Source organism: Leguminivora glycinivorella, chromosome 19 (assembly GCF_023078275.1).
Source record: "Leguminivora glycinivorella isolate SPB_JAAS2020 chromosome 19, LegGlyc_1.1, whole genome shotgun sequence".
In the NCBI taxonomy this organism is placed as follows: Eukaryota; Metazoa; Arthropoda; class Insecta; order Lepidoptera; family Tortricidae; genus Leguminivora; species Leguminivora glycinivorella.
Genome location: NC_062989.1, coordinates 16039327 through 16058407, shown reverse-complemented (window position 1 = coordinate 16058407; position 19081 = coordinate 16039327). Strand labels below are relative to the sequence as shown.

General features: G+C 37.6%; 1 protein-coding gene across 4 annotated transcripts in view; it reads left to right on the top strand.

Annotated features, from left to right (window-relative positions):
• The first annotated feature begins 685 nt into the window (after positions 1-685).
• The window catches only part of LOC125236338 (collagenase-like), a 51591-nt gene continuing 33195 nt past the window's right edge, over positions 686-19081 (top strand). Inside the window, exons 1-11 of one of the 4 annotated variants that reach the window (XM_048143102.1) lie at positions 686-783; positions 1558-1597; positions 1911-2067; positions 2765-2937; positions 5784-5885; positions 7035-7180; positions 8943-9051; positions 11537-11609; positions 11828-12055; positions 12251-12297; positions 13705-14011. In XM_048143102.1, coding sequence (XP_047999059.1) covers positions 733-783; positions 1558-1597; positions 1911-2067; positions 2765-2937; positions 5784-5885; positions 7035-7180; positions 8943-9051; positions 11537-11609; positions 11828-12055; positions 12251-12297; positions 13705-13964 — 1386 coding nt within the window. In that variant the 5' untranslated portion in view covers positions 686-732 and the 3' untranslated portion in view covers positions 13965-14011. Of the gene's footprint in view, positions 784-1557; positions 1598-1910; positions 2068-2764; positions 2938-5783; positions 5886-7034; positions 7181-8942; positions 9052-11536; positions 11610-11827; positions 12298-13704; positions 14012-17102; positions 17173-19081 lie in introns of those variants that run through there. The other 3 variants (XM_048143101.1, XM_048143100.1, XM_048143099.1) reach the window with 3 other exon arrangements.

Below are 19081 nucleotides of genomic sequence, written 5' to 3'. Positions count from 1 at the left end.
TATATTTGACTGAACAGTTTCGTTTTAAATTGTGTATAATAATTACAACCACTAACTTAGTATTTATCTCCATTTTAACACAAATCAGCATTTCCAACATGAAATGAATCTACCCGTCAATTTGGGTAGATACGGGTAAATACCGGGTAGATAGGTATTTACCGGGTAAATACCTGGGTGGGTAGATTGGTGGTAAACTTGAACACTCCCTTTTGCCATGTTAAGTACACAGCAAAAAGGAATGTACAAGTTCCCAGGAGGGTTCGGGTTGCCGACGACTCAAAGGACAATAGACGGAACAAATTAGTTCCGTAGATCCTTCCGCCACCAGCACACCGCACCCTCGTTGAGCTCTGGCAGCCTTACTCACCGGCAGGAACACAACACTATGAGTAGGGTCTAGTGCTATTTGGCTGCGGTCTTCTGTCAGGCGGAGGTACTTACCCCAGTTGGATGGACTGTATGAAGAATGGTATGAGAGGTAATTACTATGACGACTGATAGAGAGGAATGGAAAAAAAAATCTACTGCGCCGAACTCAATAATGGGAAAAGGGCCAGTGATGATGATTTTTAGCGTATTAGAGATTACTTGGCTATGGCATTACTGTGCACCTAAGATATCCGGGGTTTTATGCTTTATCTTCTAATCCTTGATTATTCGTGTATGTCATGAAAGATTATTTTAAATTAATGAACTTAATCGAACCTAATAGATTGATTAATTGCCAAAATGAAATCGTGGGGTGTGATAGTGTTTTTGGTGGCATTAGCAGGAGTTCAGGTAATGGTTACCTAATTTGATTTATCTCTCGTGTAATATTGAAGCCCAAATATACCAATATTGAACCACGAAAGTCCTAAAAGGTTCGAAAAGTCAAATCTTGAGCGTCAAGAGGGTTTCAATGGACAAGGGTTAAATATATTATGCCACCGAGTGAAACACATTTTTAAAAATAATTAAACTCTGTTTGACCCAATTGTTGACTGCTAGAGAATGCCTTTTAGATTTAAGTCGCCAATTGTAAAATGTTTGTTACGTTGTGAAAAAAAAAACTTTTTATGGAAAATTAAAAAAAATTCAAGTTTTTATTTAGAATTCTCACAAATTTTAATGAAGGCCTAATTTCCAACGGCAAACTAGAATAACCGTAAAATGTAAAATTAGCGTCAAATGTAAAATAAAAACCGGTCAAGAGCGTACGCTCAGTGCAGGGTTCCGTAGTTTTCCGGGTACCCTAAAAAACTTTTTTTTTTTACCACTTTGTCGGCGTGATTGATATACATATTGGTACCAAATTTCAGCTTTCTAGTGCTAACGGTCACTGAGATTATCCGCGAACGGACGGACGGACGGCAGACAGACATAGCGAAACTATAAGGGTTCCTAGTTGATTACGGGACCCTAAAAATCACGAAAATATGTCTAATTTGTTATCACTAATAATTGTCACCAATTAGCTGGATTACTTATCACTCTTATCAGTATTTTATCTTGTTAATTAAAAAATAGCGATTGATAATAATTAAAATATATTGATAAGAATTCATATTTTAGGTATTCGCGGACGACGCTGCTTTCATTGAGAATGCAAGAAGTAAGTATCTACATCTAATTTATTTATTTATTTATTGGTAAACAAAAATGGGAAACAAACAGCACACAAGATAGGAAGCCAACTCTATTCAAAAATTTGACATAATTTGAACTGGTTTTGACACTACTGTTTGAGTCCTTTATATTCCTGCATACAGTTAAGTAACAACAAATGATAAAAATTCAAATTTTCCAATTGCACTTATTTTTGCTTCTTAAAAAACTACTTATTACCTTTCGCGTTCCACGTTGCAAGGGCATTACATTACTTAACAGGCCTTAACACTAACTTATAAACATTATACTTACTTCAGGTCCTGCCCGCATTGTGTCTGGATGGGAGGCCGAAGAAGGCCAGATCCCGTGGCAGCTGTCCCTGCGAATGGTGAACCCAACGGGAGACGTGTTTACATGCGGCGGCTCCATCATCCACCCTGAGTGGGGTCTGACCGCCGCCCACTGCACTGCTAAGTACGTAGTTATTCCATCATTATAGTGTTCGTATTAAGAAATTGTTTCAAGCATCTGAAACACCCAAATGCTTGGCGCCATATCCGAAAGAAGCAACTTAAGTCTGCTTAACGACTAATGTAGCTTTTACGCTGCTAAGTATTAAATTGTCAGTATTATATATTATGTTGTGGGCATTTTGAACCACTTAATGCTGACTGCCTTAGGGCCACTTGCACCAACGAAAATGGAGGGTTAACCCGAGCCACCCGAGGGTCAACCCACCATTTTATATGGAATTTGACAGAGGATGACGGCCCACTAACCCTCAGTTAAGTGGTTGGTGCAAGTAGGCCTAAGGCAATGAATGAATGAATTAATGGAGCAGTATTCGAATTGTAATTATAATTTCATCAAACACAAACTTTCGTTTTTTACCGCGTTGAGCGAGCGCAATGAAATGTCATCCATAGGTACATCCGGAATGCCCAATAAGGTACAAGTTATGAAAGAGGTGTAAAGAAACTAGATCTCAACGATATCGATATTAATTTGTACGGTTTCTCCACTACCTATGTTTTATTTCGCCAAAAAATACTTTTAACTCTCAAATTATTTGTCGTCTATCACCATTTACCTTACGTCCGAAATATCTCCCATTTAAAATGAAAGTGACAAAATACAAGTCATTCATTCATGATTCACATTTCTGTTCCAGTCGCGTGACCATGGTGCTTCGCGCCGGCGCAGTCAGCCTGCTGCGCCCGGAGCTCATCTTCGAGACGTTCGAGTATTTCAACCACCCGCTATACATCGACGCCATTGCTGCATCCAAGGTCCAGCCGCATGACATCGCTATACTTAAGTTCCAACGCACCATCACCTTCTCTGGTAAGCATCTTCTTGTTCTTAATCGTGCGCTTTTGTCAGAGAGGTCGTGGTCACTGGTCGAGTCTAGTGCCACTGCTTCTCTCGTGATGCGGCGCCTGGCAGCGTTTTTTTTTGGCAGAGCAGACAGGTTTACGCTGGAGTGCATCACAGATTTGATGTTCACAGATCTGTTCATCGGGTTAAAGAACACCCACGAGATCTTTTGCCCTAAACTTTCCAGTTGATCACACTAAATCAATTCGTATGCACTATGGGTGACATTTAGACATCAGCCATCCTCACATCGATGCCCGTAATGCGTAATTTCGTAATTCGTACGAAGTCCAAGCTCCAGCGAGCGTAGCTCTCTCTTTAACGTACATAAGTACGTTAGAACAGACGCATCGCGATCGAACAAGCGCCGGACAGTCCTAAAGTTACGATCAATTAGTATAGTTGTAGGCAATTTAAGACTCGTCTGTTTTATTTTAACCAACCAAGGCAGTTTGGTGGGGTTCCCTTTATCTTGCAGAATATCGATTGTCCGAAATACATTTGGCATAGCAGCTTTCGCAGATTTTTTTTACGCGAATGATACTTTTGCATAATAGTGCAGATAGCATAACTGTCATGTCGCATATCATTCGTTTGGCAGAATTCTGGATAGCAGAATACTAATGGGTCATTCTACGAGACAGCGATTTTTGTCTTATTCCTCTGTCCTTTTTTATTTTTGAAATTTGACCAATAAGGACATACTCTTGTGAAAATAGATTTATTTTTAGACATAACTATGGTTTTGGCCCATATTTTTGTGAACTCATTCATAAAATAAATTCATTTTAACTTTTTGGTCCAGAGGAATAAGAAATTTGGGCCCAGAGGAATAAGATAAGTCAGGATAGGTTAACAAAAATGTTAAAAAACCGTATATTTATAAATTATATATTGTACTTTTGTTCACAAAACTATCAAAAAAGTATTCTAGAATATTTTTATATTTATTTTTATTAATAACATTCAGACTGTAAATGCACTAGGTGCTAAAAAGATCTAAATTTTTTTTATTAATATTTTTAAAAAGATCTAAGTTTTTTTTATTAAGGTACTTTAAAATATAGGAAATCACTTGATAACTACTCTTCTTTTTGAAAGTCAGTTAAGAAAAACAAGAAAAATTTAGAAAATTCTTATTCCATTGTCCAAAATCCATAGGAATAAGGGACAGAGGAATAAGAAATTATCAAAAAAAAACCAATGATTCATAATGTGTATATACAACGCGGCTGTCGTTAATAATATGAATAGATAGTACGTAAAGCAATTAATTAAGCAAAAAAGTACATTTTTAAAAGTTACACAAATCCCAAAAAATCGAACAGAGTAATAAGAATGATACCTGAACCACGGACAGAGGAATAAGATATTTACCTTCGTAATTCCGAAGCCACGTGCAACAGCCGACACTTCCACCTCGTACCACGTTCCGAGCGCGACTGATTATTCCCCGCGGGGGGAAGTTTGTCTACAATCTTCAATACGTTTACGATACAGGCGAATAAACCCCGCACCAGAGAAATAAGAATTTTGTCGCGGACATCTCTTATTTCCTAAATTTTAAATACAAAATTATAGATAAAAAAATACTTGTTAAATTTTAGTAATGTAGTAACTAATAATGTATCCATGTACTCAATCAAAATATTCGTTAAGTTGACTGACTTGAAGTTATCATCACATGTTTAGAGAAAAATGGAGAACGGACACGACAGAGTAGTAAGAATAACGGATATATTTTTTTAATATAAAAAATTACAATGACCTTATACTAAAGCTAATCGATGTCCCAGTCGACTAGAGATATAAAGTATCTCTGAAAAAAAAACAGGATTTTAAACTAAAGTTTTCAGTGAAATAAGCCTCCGGACATTGAAAATTAGGGTCTCGGAGAATCACCCTAATATTGTCGATTGACAAAAGATATTATGCAAGATAATGGTAATCCAATTTGATGGCCTTACGCTGATGAACATCTTCCCTTCAACCTGACTGAAACTGAGATGGACTATAAACCTACATTATTTATTAACCGCCTTCCAAATCTCAAAGGAAGGGGTTTTCAATTCGTCTGTTTTTTTTTAATGTTTGTTCCTCGATATCTCCGTCGTTACTAGACCGATTTTGAATTTTTTTTTTTATTGAATGTATATGCATACAGATTGGTCCCATTTTTCTCAGAACCCAGTTCCGATGATGGGATCTTGGAGAAATCGAGGGAGCTCCTCAAATCTGAAAGGCATACATATGGTGATTTTTATGTTTTTAAAGGAACAGCATACATTTACGTACCTACGGAACAGTGCAGTGGAACTCCTGATGATGATCAGAATGGAACTCCTCAAATCTGAACGGCACACTTATAGTGACTTTGGTATTTTTATAAGAACAGCATGCACTTACGTCCAGAACAGTGACATTTGGTGCAGTGGAACTGCTGATGATGGTCAGAACGGAACTCCTCAAATCTGAACGGCACACTTATAGTGACTTTGGTATTTTTATAAGAACAGCATGCACTTACGTCCAGAACAGTGACATTTGGTGCAGTGGAACTGCTGATGAAGAGTGAGCCGCCCCTGGTTAGAGTTCCGTTCTGATAATCATTCTCATCTGTAAGTACTTCAGAATCATCCAGATTTCAAAATTGGTTCAGAAATGACGGAGATATCGAATAACAAACATTAAAAAATATACAGACTAATTGATAACATAATCCAACATTTGAAAGTATTTATCACCAAAACCCCAAAGGAAGGCGGTTTTTTTTTCTTAAAAATTATGATAAAGAGATTTGTTGATCTTTTCAGACCGTGTGCAGCCCATTAGAGTGCAGAATTCTCTGGAGAAGGACCGCAACTACAACGGCGTAAGGCTCGAAGCCTCTGGATGGGGAAGCACCTGGACCGACGGTAATGGCTAGGATATATATATTCCTACAATTTGTTATCAAGTAATCATAATAAATAATAAACATTGCACTTTCGTTCTCGTCTACACTAGGCTGTGGCCGATTACAAGAAAAAAGTAATTTTTCGATATATAAACGCCAAGCAAACCAACCGAAAAATAAAATCGATCGAAAAGAAAAATCTGTGAACACTCGAGTTTTTTTATCCATACTAATATTATAAATGGGAAAGTGTGTGTGTCTGTTTGTTTGTCCGTCTTTCACGGCAAAACGGAGCGACGAATTGTCGTGATTTCTTAAGTGGAGATAGTTGAAGTGATGGAGAGTGACATAGGCTACTTTATGTTTCTTTCTAACCCCCCCCCCCCCCTTCCCTAAATTAGGGTGTGGAAGTTTGTATGGAGAATTCCGCAATTTTCGAATTTAGCGCGAGCGCAGCCGCGGGAAAACGCTAGTTTCCTATAAATGATTGCCCCTTTAGGCCAAGCAATATTATCGCTTAAAAGACTTAAACTTTTCAGTGCTTTTCCTTCCTTATCAAAGAGTAAAAAATATCCTAAGAGGATATTGCTTCAAACAATTTTTGTGGCCTTGTAACAGATTCATCCACATAATAGGCTACTTGACCCTATTTAAAGTCAATTTTATTTTATTTATTACTGTCCAATTAACCAAAAAAAAATACTACCATATTTTATTACGACTTGAAAACCACAAAAAAACATTTATAAAGTTTACTTTAACTTAATTAGGCAAAAAACATCATTAGCCATGTTAATCTATAGATTGTCTGCGCATGACGTAAATCGAATTGAGCACAAAATTTTCTGACATTTAAGTTATGAGGCATAAAGTTTATCATGTCAGTGATTGACTCGGCATGAAGTTAAGTTAGGTTCTATGACGTCACTGTACACGTCTGGTCTGATAGCGTTTTCGGTGGCCAAAGATAAAATAAATATTACACACATTTTTAATCGAAAATACGTAACCACCATATACTTTTAATACCAAAAATCTATAAAAATTGGTTTCTTATATCAAATACTACAGGAAACAATCATTTCTTGTGCCTATTCAATAATAAACCTACTTCGCAGAATCTGGTCCAGAATACTCTAATCACATCTAACAGTCTATTAATCCTCAGGAGCTGCTCCCGAAAACCTGCAGTGGGTGTACCTGAGCGGCGACTCCAACGAGTTCTGCCGTTCCGCTTACAACGGCAGCTCCGTCATCGTTAACTCCACCATCTGCGCTAGCGCCTACAACGTCACCAGCCAGTCTACCTGTCATGTAAATCATTTTTCATCACACCCGCACTTTAAATGTGTTATTGCAATCAGGCGGAGCGTGAGTTATAGAAAAATCGTTCTCCCAAGGGAATAATGAAATTTCTTGTAATGTACTTAACTTTTTTACATCTATTTACATATTTTTTACATTGCGAGTGTGATGAAAAACATTGTGTGTAACTCGGGGAGTATGAATATTACTAACTCGAGTCTTTAAATCGCTCCGGCAAGCCGTCGCGATTTAACTTACTCTCGTTAGTAATATTCAACTTCCTCCCCTTGTTGCACAATGTACTATTTCATTGGTAAAGGTACTTCAAAGACGGAGGAGAAAATTGCATTTTATCCACAAGACTGCAAAGCAATTTCATAAAAACTTAACTATTCATGTCCCTCGAACTTTCTACGCAGAATTTTCTTTATAAACGTTAGAGAGATCGTTTGTACAGAAGAAAGCTCGCAAGCTTTCATCTGATAATGACAAACAGGACGTGTTTCTGACTTCTAACCCCCTAAGTCCCCTAAGAATACTCATTTATTAACCGACTTCTTTACTGAAAATATGGTGGTCCCATATTAATCTGGAGCAGTTCTGATTAGGGAACTCCTCAAATTTTAAAGGCACATGTATGGTGATTTCGGTGTTTTCTTGACAAACTTGAGCAGTTTCTTTCGAAAACAAGCACTTTCATAAAGTGGACTTGGTGATGATGATGATTTCTTAAACAATTACATGTTGACCGATTATTCCAAGACCCGTAGACCCGTAGAGACCTCCAAGGTGGTCCAGTATTAATCTGGAGCTGTTCTGATGATGGGATCTATGAAGAGTTGAGGGAACTCCTCAATTTTTAAAGGCACGTGTATGGTGATTTCGGTGTTTTCTTAAGTAACTCGAGTAGTTTCTCTCGAAAACTAGCACTTTTATAAAGTGAACCTCATGATGATGATTGTTCTTTTTGAAGTCGGTTGTATTTTTTTGTAAAAGTTTTTATATTTTTAGTCAAGGTGACTAGTATACATATAAGCGCTTTGGTTAACACTAATGCTTGTGTGTGTATGCTGAAAATTAATGAAATGAAATTTTTACAAGGCTGAATTTGTAATTTTAATAGTTCAAAATTATATTTTACATCGTTCGTTCGTTTTAAAGGAACTCGGGACTTGAAAGGCTTAAGATGTGCATTAATATTCTAACTGTTGAACTGTAACTGTTGATGTGTAATGTATCTGTGCATTTACGAAATAAATGAATATGAATATGAATATGAATAACGAATAAAAAGCTTGTAACTTTGATCGCAAGCAATTCACTAAGATATCAAACTGGTATGAAAATGATGACCGTGGGACAATCTGATTTGGTATTTTAAATCTAGAAGTATAATAAGTATGTAATGTATCCCATTGAATCTGGTCTCATTAGCTCATTACTAAACAAGTAACGATGTGTACAAACTCTACAAATAATTAATAAGTACCTATATATGACATACTCTTATAATCTTTAATAAGTATGTATGACAGAATATTTTAAAGGTTTCTCATGAATTTTGTATTAAATCCTCCCCCTCCACACTCCTTTTTCTGTGTATTTAACACAGCAAAAGGGAATGTACAAGTTTCTAATGGGGTGGCAACGCGCATGTGACACTCTTTGAGTTGCAGGCGTCCATAGGTTACGGTGACCGCTTTCCATCAGGCGGGCCGTACGCTTGTTTGCCACCGACGTAGTATAAAAAAAAATGTGTCTATTTTCACAGGGTGACAGTGGCGGTCCTCTCGTAGAGTTAGAAGAGGACGGCAAATACACGCTCGTCGGAGTGACCTCCTTCGTGTCCGGACGAGGCTGCCATGTTGGTATACCTGCTGGTAAATCATTCTAAATATTTTAAATACCCACATACAGACAGGTGTAGTGTGGAGTTGTGTCTGCTCGTTCACTGAAAAGATCGCTCATATAAATTGTGCATATAGCGTACAGTAACGTTCGCTCGTACTAGCCGAGAGCTGCAGCCTTACCACGATCTTTTAAAAACGATTCAAACGCAGAGCAGTTCAGTTTAGGTGCCTAAACTGAGCGTCTCAATTTGCTACCATGACCTCCAATGTTCAGAGTCGAAACTGAACCGCGTACAAGTGAATGAAAGACCGATATTGTCTCTGGTCCGCAACTGAATCGTTTTGACAAGAAAAGGATGACGCTATAGGAATCGTATAAATCTATCTCGTTTTCCCCTTGTGACGCTTGATCGTTCGAAAACCAGGAACGATTTGTAGTTAACTTACAAATTTTTAATTTAATTTTGTCCTCATAACTGAAAAAGGAAACATTTAAAAGTAAAATTCATAATAATTGCAATGTTTTTTGTAAGATTTCGTATCTTTTTGAGCAAAAATATACATAAATGAAAAATAATATAATGACAGTTCGTTAAAGCTTATGTTTCGAACATCGCGCCCTTGACTAGTAGGTAATTAATAATAAAGTTTTTGTTTATGTATTAGAAGTGCTGTGCTCGGCTATAGAACTCGCAGTGTTTGGATGATATTTTAACAAATACGTAAGTCATTAGTATTTGTAGGTAGCTCACTCGTGTCTAAATTTAATGTATATCGCTAAGTTATGCTAGACCTAGTTGATTCCTTAGCCATCCTAGTTCTAGGCATAGTTTGTCGCAAGTGTTAACATGACTCCTTGCCTATCGACTAAAAACGGATCAGACATTTTCTCGTTTCTTTTGATTTGCGTTTTTGCGAAAGTTGCGAGATCATAGGGCACTCTAAAAATGTAAAAACGTGTAGTTAGTTGGAATAATTGGTCCGTAAATATTACTAAACAAAATCATAAAACTTTATATTTTGTTATCGAATCGGTAAGGATCGAAAAACCAAAATAATAAATTTATCAGGTCATGAAACCAGCTTTAGTTATATTTTCCATCTCCTACTCCTTATAAAAAACACAAAACTATTTAGTATCGCTAGTGTTCCAACAAAGCGATTCAGAATAATGCCATAAGTGAGTAACTTTTTATGAAACGCTAAATTTGACATTCCTGCGATTCAGTTTAGGCTCAAGTGGCATGTCATGGTACGAAATACACTTGAGATGAGTGAATGAAACGGCTGGGACGCTTATCGCTCGCTCGGTCGAAATTTGATCGCAATAACAATGTCATGGTAGGAAATAGCGACACAGTTCAGTTTAGGTCCTAAACTGAATCGCGTTAAGAGATCATGGTAAGGCCCCTGATCGGCCGTTTTCGCGCGCTGTCGGTCCGAGTCAGTCGGTTCTAGGTAGTTCGGTTGCGGTCGGATCACACGGATCGCTTTGCTGTCATTGTCACTCCTCGGCTCTTCGCTCCTTTCGCTGCCATTCTGTTGCGCGTGTGTGAGTGTACTAAATGTACTAGAGAGCAGAATCATTTGGGAGTAGTTCGGTCTAGTACAGTGCAGGGAATCGTGTCTTTTGTACTATTAGTACATGTCCTACACAAGCCTAGTGTAGTGCGAAAAGATTTGCCTTCGTATCGTTACGGAAACGTACGAACGTGTCATGCTATTTCAGTCAGTCTCAATACAAGACGTACTGACAGTGTCTGATAGCATGGCAAATACGAACGTTTCCGTAAAAGTACGAAAGAAAATCTTTTGGCACTACATCTAGCTGTAATTCTGTACAGTTATTGATAATTCTGATACACAGGTTAATGGAAGTAAATGCATATGATGTAGGTACTATTGCTTCAGGTGGGCCACATGCTCGTTTGCCTCCTACAACCGACTTGTTATTAAATAGTACAATGTGTTAAGGGCGGAAAGTGAAGGATTACGAACGAGAGGCTGTGAAGCCCTCCGCCTTAACTCGAGTTTGTAATCCTTTAGCCGCCCGTGATATACACAATGTTTTCCATCAATCACACTTGCGAAGTAATAACTAAATGTATTGAAATACCTCCGCCATCTTGTAATTTTTGACAGGTCGTGGAAGACCCCACCCAGGTATTCACTTACCGCCCTAGGGCGGTAAAATATCTCATTACGTATCAGTATGCAGGCATGTAATAACACCGTTTACGAGCGAGTGTGATGAAAAAAGTATATCTATCTAGGCGTGATCACAAAATATAGCTTACTTTACGCGTCTGGCTCTTGTTCCGCCCACCAAAAGAACAGCAGCTGACGTTCAACAAGGTGCAATGTATCTCTTAGTCTCTCTTCGAGTTTTCTGTAATGCTACGTGTAGAAATCTATTGCTGATTCATGACTCCAACATTTTAAATGAGTATCATTAAAACAGGTTTCGAATTTGACTTTCTGTGAATTTCCATGATTAAAAACGCTTTCTTTTCAGGTTTCATTCGTCCCGGATATTATCACGATTGGATCCTCGAAGTGACCGGCATCAACTTCGACTGGGTCCCTGAACCACCTGTTGCGGACTCCTTTCTACGAGTGTAACCTGCGTCACTTACCTTTTTATAGACATATATGTTCTGTTATGAATTTAATTATTTTTGACTTTGACATGTGTCGTATGAAAAAACTGATACGGAAAATAAACACGCAATATGTATGAAGTCGTTTATTTCGATCTTAATAGTTACGTAACGTAAATATTATCGTGTTGCCGCGAGTCGGCAACACCACCCTCCGAATCTAGCTCCAGTGAGTCCAAATCTAGCGAGTCTAGTGAAGAAAAATCTGAATCGAGGGAGTCTTCGGAATCTGAATCTAAGGACTCTTCGGAATCAAAATCTAGCTCTGAATCAGAATCTAAGAACTCTTCTGAATCCGAATCTAAGGACTCTTCTGAATCAAAATCGAAGGAGTCTTCTGAATCCGAATCCAAGGACTCTTCTGAATCAAAATCTAAGGACTCTTCTGAATCAGAATCTAAGGACACCAATGAAACTGAGTCGAAGGAAACTTCTGAGTCAAAATCTAAAGAAACCTCTGAGTCAGAATCTAAAGAATCCAATGAGACCAAATCAAAAGAATCTTCTGAATCAGAATCTAAAGATACCAATGAGAGCGAATCCAAACAGATTTCTGAGTCAGAATCTAAAGAATCTAATGAGACCAAGGAATCCTCTGACTCTAAAGACACCAATGAGTCACAATTAGGGATTGCAATCCGGTCTGATATCCAATCCGGCCGGATCCGGCCGGATTTTGGTCCCAATCCGGCGGATCCGGCCGGATTCGGCCGGATTTGCCTTGAGGATTAAAAGTACCCAAATAGTAACTTTTTTTGTATGTTTTCAGCATAATATGAGAAATATGATTGTATTTTGCTTTACGATTAATAAACCAAAAGCTGAAAGCTTAGAAATCAACATTTTTACCAGGTAACAAGTAAATTTTACTAAAATAATCAGTCGCAAATAAAATTCTTTCGTTCTTTTTAAAGTTTCATAGGATAAAAAAATATATTTACTGTATTGTTTTACAGTAATGCCTTTAGAGCTTTTAAGATGCAATTAAGAACGGACATTATAACATTACCTACATGCATTATGAGATAACTATTTAAAAAAAATATAATTAACGTTATTTTACAGTTGACTTTTCTCACACGCAAAGAAGAACTAAAAAAAACTACAGTAGCTAAATTAAAATCATCAAGAGTAATTGACCTTATTTGCTATCGCTGAAACCACAATCTTACTGGATACCTTTTAAAAATGTTCATATTTAAGATTTGAATTGTTTTTTTATGATTCTTGTAGCAATTTGCCCTCATACTTCTTATATCATGCGGAAAACGTTATTGTTCTTGTAGTCCTACGTCACCACAGAGATGCAAAGGGCCTTCTAAAGCTCGCGCCATGCATTCTATCTTTAGCTACCCTCGTGGCCTCGCTCCAGCTCGACCCGGTCGCTCGTAGTTCATCCTGAACGGACCGCTTCCATGAGTTACCAAGGCTCCTTCCAGCAGCAGGCGATTTCCAGCCGAAATAAATGGTTGCGTTATTTCGTTAGAGGGAACTCTTGGAATTGTGTGCTACCAATGTACTTTTTGTGTCGCGGTTTCCTCACTAATGAGTGTTTGCTGGCATATACTCAATAGGTCTTGATTTCGAATAGTGTTTGACCAAAACACGCGAAGGATCGACCTCAGTAACATGTTAATAAAAGTTTTGTTGTATGGCCCTTTGTCACTCTCCACTATTCCACATTTTGCATCCAAGCAAACAATTGCACAGATTTCACTACAGATTCAAAGACGGAAAGTTTGACGCGTCACTTGAGCACATCATTTTACTTCCAAACGGCCTAGTAATACAAAAAACGTACGTTCTAAATTATGTTTTGATTGGAAATCAGACCAGATTGCAAGCCCCTGTTGAGCTACGTTGAAATGTTAGCGTAAAGGTTATTTTTTGCACTATTCTAACATATTAAATTACATAACCGGATCCGGTACCGGATCCGGCGAATTTCACCGGATCCGGTAGCATGAAAAAATCACCGGATCCGGCCGGATTACCGGATCCGCCGGACCGGATTGCAATCCCTAGTCACAATCTAAAGAAACCAATGAGATTGATTCAAAGGAAACTTCAGAAGCCTCCAAAGAGACCGTTGAAGTAGAATCGAAGGAAACATCCGAAGCTCAAGAAACTGAAGAAGCTAAATCTGATGAAGAAGCTGTTGAGGAATCTAAGGAGACCGCTGAGGCAGTTTCTGAGGAAACGAATGAAGAGACGAGTGAGGAAGTACAGTCTCGCCTTTTCTGGTCAGTCTTCCGCGGTGCCTCACCTTTGGGAACATTTTAAGTTAAAGAAGAGTAGAATGATATAAATAAAATGTTTAATAAAATGTGCTTTAAATCTATTTCATTCCCTCTGTCCTCTGTTATTGTTAGTGTCCACGGGCGGCAGTAATAGCTTACCATCAGACAACTAGACAAGACAACAGCTGCTCGTAAATCGTAGAAATGTCCAGAAAAGTAACAGATGATGAGAATTTGAAGTACTTAGCTTATAAAGGAATTAAGTAGGGTAAATTCAGAGAACGAGGTAATTTTCAAAGTAAAGTATCTCGTGAATTGGAAAATTTTGCTCAGAGGTCGCCTCAACTACAGAAGACTTAAGAACAGTATACCTCGAATCATATTTCGTTGTATCTTCTTCTTTCATGCGGCCCCTGCAAATGGGGCTGTTTAGTGTGTTCCTATTATTTTGCGCAATGGATTCCCAAAAGGCAGCAGCATTAACAACCCTGTGCATAATTCGTACATTGCTATCCCATGTATAATTAATACCTTTATCTGATACCATATCAAAAAACAATTTGAGATTATAACATCGGTGTTTACATATGTATAGCAATCATTTGTGTTTATAGCAATTATGGTTTCTTTAAACTCTGATAAGAACAAAACGATATCAACGTAATAATTAATCAATTCAAAAATATAATTAGCAAATTCTAGAAGCAGCAATAAATATTCATTGTCGGGGTGGGCAGAACACGTGATGCTAGTCTAGTCTCAGTGCCCCTCTCGACAAATTATGGAGTTGAAAGAAAACGAAACTGAAATTGCAGTTACAGTTACAGGTTGCCAGCCCATCGCCCACACAACATTGCTTGTATAACTTTTGTTTTATTAGTTTAAAATTAAAATCTCTTGATTTTTTAGGAAATTGAAAGGTAAATCCAAACACGTCAAATTTATGTATTATGTAAGACCCTTCACTAAAACCAAATTTCGAAAAAAGTGTTTTTTAGACCATATTTAAAAAAATCATAAAAACATAAGCATTTCTTTTTTTCTAAATATGGCTCTTACGAATAGAGATAAAACATTCATTCGTAATATTTTTCTCGTCACATGACTTCGCCATCGCACAATCGTCTTCTACCAAACCAAGTAATAAGTACAAAATGCCGACTTAATACTTTGCGGTGTTCTCCACCAGTAAGCCACCGGAAATTCGAGCAAGACACGTGTTGATAATTATTCATTGATAAATAAACAGTATTAAAAACCATGATTGGATTATAGGATAAAAGATAATTTAAAAAAATAGTCAAGAGAGTCGTCCGGCTCACGTAGGGTTCCGTACAAATTTAATTTATTACTACATAGTATAAAGCAAGGTGGCTTTCCGTTCTGTCTGTATGTCCCTATGTATGCTCAGATCTTTAAAAATACGCAACGGGTTTTGATGCGTTTTTAAGTATTTTAACCGCCGCCCCAAATCTCAAGCAAGGTGGTTCTCAATTCGTCTGTATGTTTTTTTTTAATGTTTGTTCCACGATATCTCCGTCGATACTGGACCGATTTTGATTTTTTTTTTTGATTGAATGTATATGCATACAGATTGGTCCCATTTTTATCAGAACCCAGTTGTGATGATGGGATTCTGGAGAAATCGAGGGAACTCCTCAAATCTGAAAGGCATACAAATGGTAATTGTTGTGTTTTTATAAGAACAGCATTCATTTACATACAGAACAATGACATTTAATTGGTGCAGTGGAACTGCTGATGATGGTCAGAACGGAACTCTTCAAATCTGAACGGCACACTTATAGTAACTTTGGTATTTTTATAAGAACAACATGCATTTATGTTTAGAACAGTCATATTTATTTGTTAGGAGATTTGTTCTCTTTGTTATGCTTACATATTGAGTTTTCAAATTTTGTCAAGCTCGATTTCTTATAATCGGATATCGGATTCATGAGTAATTGAGGAAACTCTTCAAACCTTAACGGTACACGTATATTTATAAATTGAAATAGATATCATACACGAAAGAAAAAACGGCAAGGCAGAAAAGAATTATTTAGATTTTCTGGAGGTTCCTTGTAGGTTAGGCGATTATTCGTTTTTTTTTTATTTTAACGTTTTTTTTCGAGATGTAGACAAGTCTAGATACAGTTTTAATTTCATTTCAATACATCTTAGCTGACAGACAAATCGACAAACATACGGGCGAACAAACAATAAAGTGACTTACAAGTTTAGTGTACTTAAAGAGTAGTCCGTTTTCCTTTTTTGAGGTTGAAAATAACTTCAGTACACAATTTGTCATATAAATGAAATAATTGCGGAGCTAAAATAAGTTCCTGATCCAAATTTATCACATATGTAATCCCATTATATCAACGGTCCCAAGTAACACTGTCGGATCTACAAAATCGTCATTTTCATTTTATTGCATTAATGATCTTAAAACATCCAAATTTATAATATGACATTTTCAGAATTTTACATTTCTCTCTATTTTCCGAAATAATATGTCACAAGAACGTCGTATCTTACACAGCGTCTAGTTTACAATGTCGGATGTCGCGTTGTAACAATGTTAGCGGGAGCGCGGGTAGGGCGACGCGGTCGTTTGTGCCACTACCCACAATATTGTATGGATAACCGCCGACTTCGCGAGCTCACACACTCTAAACACAAACCACAACATCTAGCTGTCGTATTTCACCACTATAGAAGAAAATGCACAACACAGGTAATTTAGTCGTAAATGACACATGCGACCCATATTATTACCTATTGTCCAATAAAAAAAGGCGTTAGTGACACATACGACCATTTTATATGAACCATGTCCAAACAAAAAAGTAGTATGTGACACATCCGACAAAATCGTTTAATAATCTCCTGGCAAGAATGTCGGTTGTACTATTTCTGAGGTTTCCTCAAGTATTTTCTTATTTTTACTTATGCACATCTTAAGAGTATCTAAAAATAGTAACTATTCCTAAATTTTATAACTTAATATCATAATTTGACAATTTTATAGAGCAAAAACCTGTTTGCAAAACTTTGATTGGCTCTGCTGGAAAGTAGTCATTTCGCAAATCCGACAGTGTTACTTGGGACCGGCGATATCTTTTAAACCACGATAAATGACGTATAGTAGATTAATTTGATAGACAAATAAAATTAATCGCTGTACAATCGACAAAATGAAGTCGAGGGGAGCGATTGTGTTACTGGTAGCAATAGCTGGAGTACAGGTAATTTAATTTTTAGGGATCCGTAGTAAAAAGAATACATCTTATAAGTGTACGCTAAGCGTAAAGAGTTCATATCTGCCATAAATACTACTACTACGGTGTTTCTCGGATTCGTGAACTGCGCTCTTCTGGCAACCTTTCCTTATCAATACCATCTCACCGAACAGGTTTTATGTCCAATTCTTTCTCCGTTCAGGGTGGCTAGCCGAATGGCACAATCGCTCACGAAACGCTCACGAAACGAAGCGCTAGTAGATATCTATCTCTATCGCGCTTGCGTATTGGCGCGACAGAGCCAGCGGCGTATCGCTTTCGTTTGGCGTCGGAGAAATGCCATTCGGCTACGGGGCCTGGCCATTGTGCCATTCGGCTAGCCACCCTGGTGTCTCGTCTTTGAAATAGTCTCCCAGTCAAACTTAGACAATGTCCGAATAGATTTGCGTTTAAAAAATCCCTGATTAAGTAGGTACTTTGCTGGTAGAATGACAAAACCTTAGTATTTCATTTTTGTAAGTTTCATCTGATGTCATATGTATGTATGTATTTTTATGTATTTAAATATATTGTATGTATGTATATTATTATCTGTGTGTATGTTTATTCTTTTATATATTACATATAGATTAGCTTAATAATATTGTGCAAATAACTTAACTATTTTGTTCTTAAGTAATATATTATAATTTAATGTTGCACCACCTACAATTTCTCTGTTTTGCCCGAAGGTTGACTGGTAGAGAATGACTGGTAGAGAGTGCAATAAAGATTAAATAAATAAATAAAATAAATGGCTTCGTATGCGGTAAAGGGTTAATATCTAGTCAACATCTAAAATAGCCTCTTAGGCATTTTACTGCATGCTGGCGACATGTCCTCGCTGTATAGCAAATATAGCAATGCTGATGTTATGCGAGGAACTCGCCAGTTACGTCAACCAGACGCTTCACGATTTCTATAAAAAAATCTAGTGAAATTGGAAAAGAATTATATTATATCTGTCTGTTCGTTTATTCCGTCTAATATCAAAATGCGGATTTTCTCCGTAATCGTTAAGTCCTAAGAACCTAACCTAACCTGTAAGGAAGCCGAAAAAGTGGTACAATAAAATATTACAACTCTTTCGATCATCACTATTTACCAAAACCCCACTAACTTATGCGCGCAACTTATTTATAAAACCAAATGATGTTAATTAATTCCTAATATTTTTCTAGCCATAAGAACGTAGGCCGATTTGACAAATTTAAACAAAATTAAACGCCATCTGCATATTATGGTAAAAGTGCTCCAGTGCTCGACAGTGTCCCCGTTGTTGTCACTTTCAATAAATGTGACAGACGGGTTTCATCTATTGGGCAAAGCGTGTCGAGCACCACAGACCAACCCCTATAGACATCTATTACAAGACGACTCGCGGTCGCCAGCCTTCCTAGTATTTGCACTGATATAAGCGCGGGCGCTCGCCGTGCCCGATCAGTATCGACCAAGTAACAGACCCGAAAGCAGCGCGTGTTTTTCGCACAAAAAAATTGGAAAAGGGTATTTTGATGCCTTAAAGATGTCCACCTGTAGTGTGAAATGGTGTGGAAAGGTAACAAGAAGCTCAAATTTAAAAACAGACGGCATTACATTCCACAAATAAATCATATTTATAATTTATTCAGAGCCGGCATAGGTCAACTTACATTGGCCACTTACGCGTCAGTAGAGGGACAGTCATACTTCTGTCCCTTTTCATCTGGCGCGACTGCCCGCCGTCCTTGAAACGGCCAATCACAGCGCGCTTAACACATTCCCCGCCCGCTCCTCGCACCCCAAACACTGGTGACTCGTATCGCGAACCAAATATACAAGACTGCCACTCTATAGGAGGTTCTCTGTGTCGAGCACAGTGTAACGGAACAAGCGT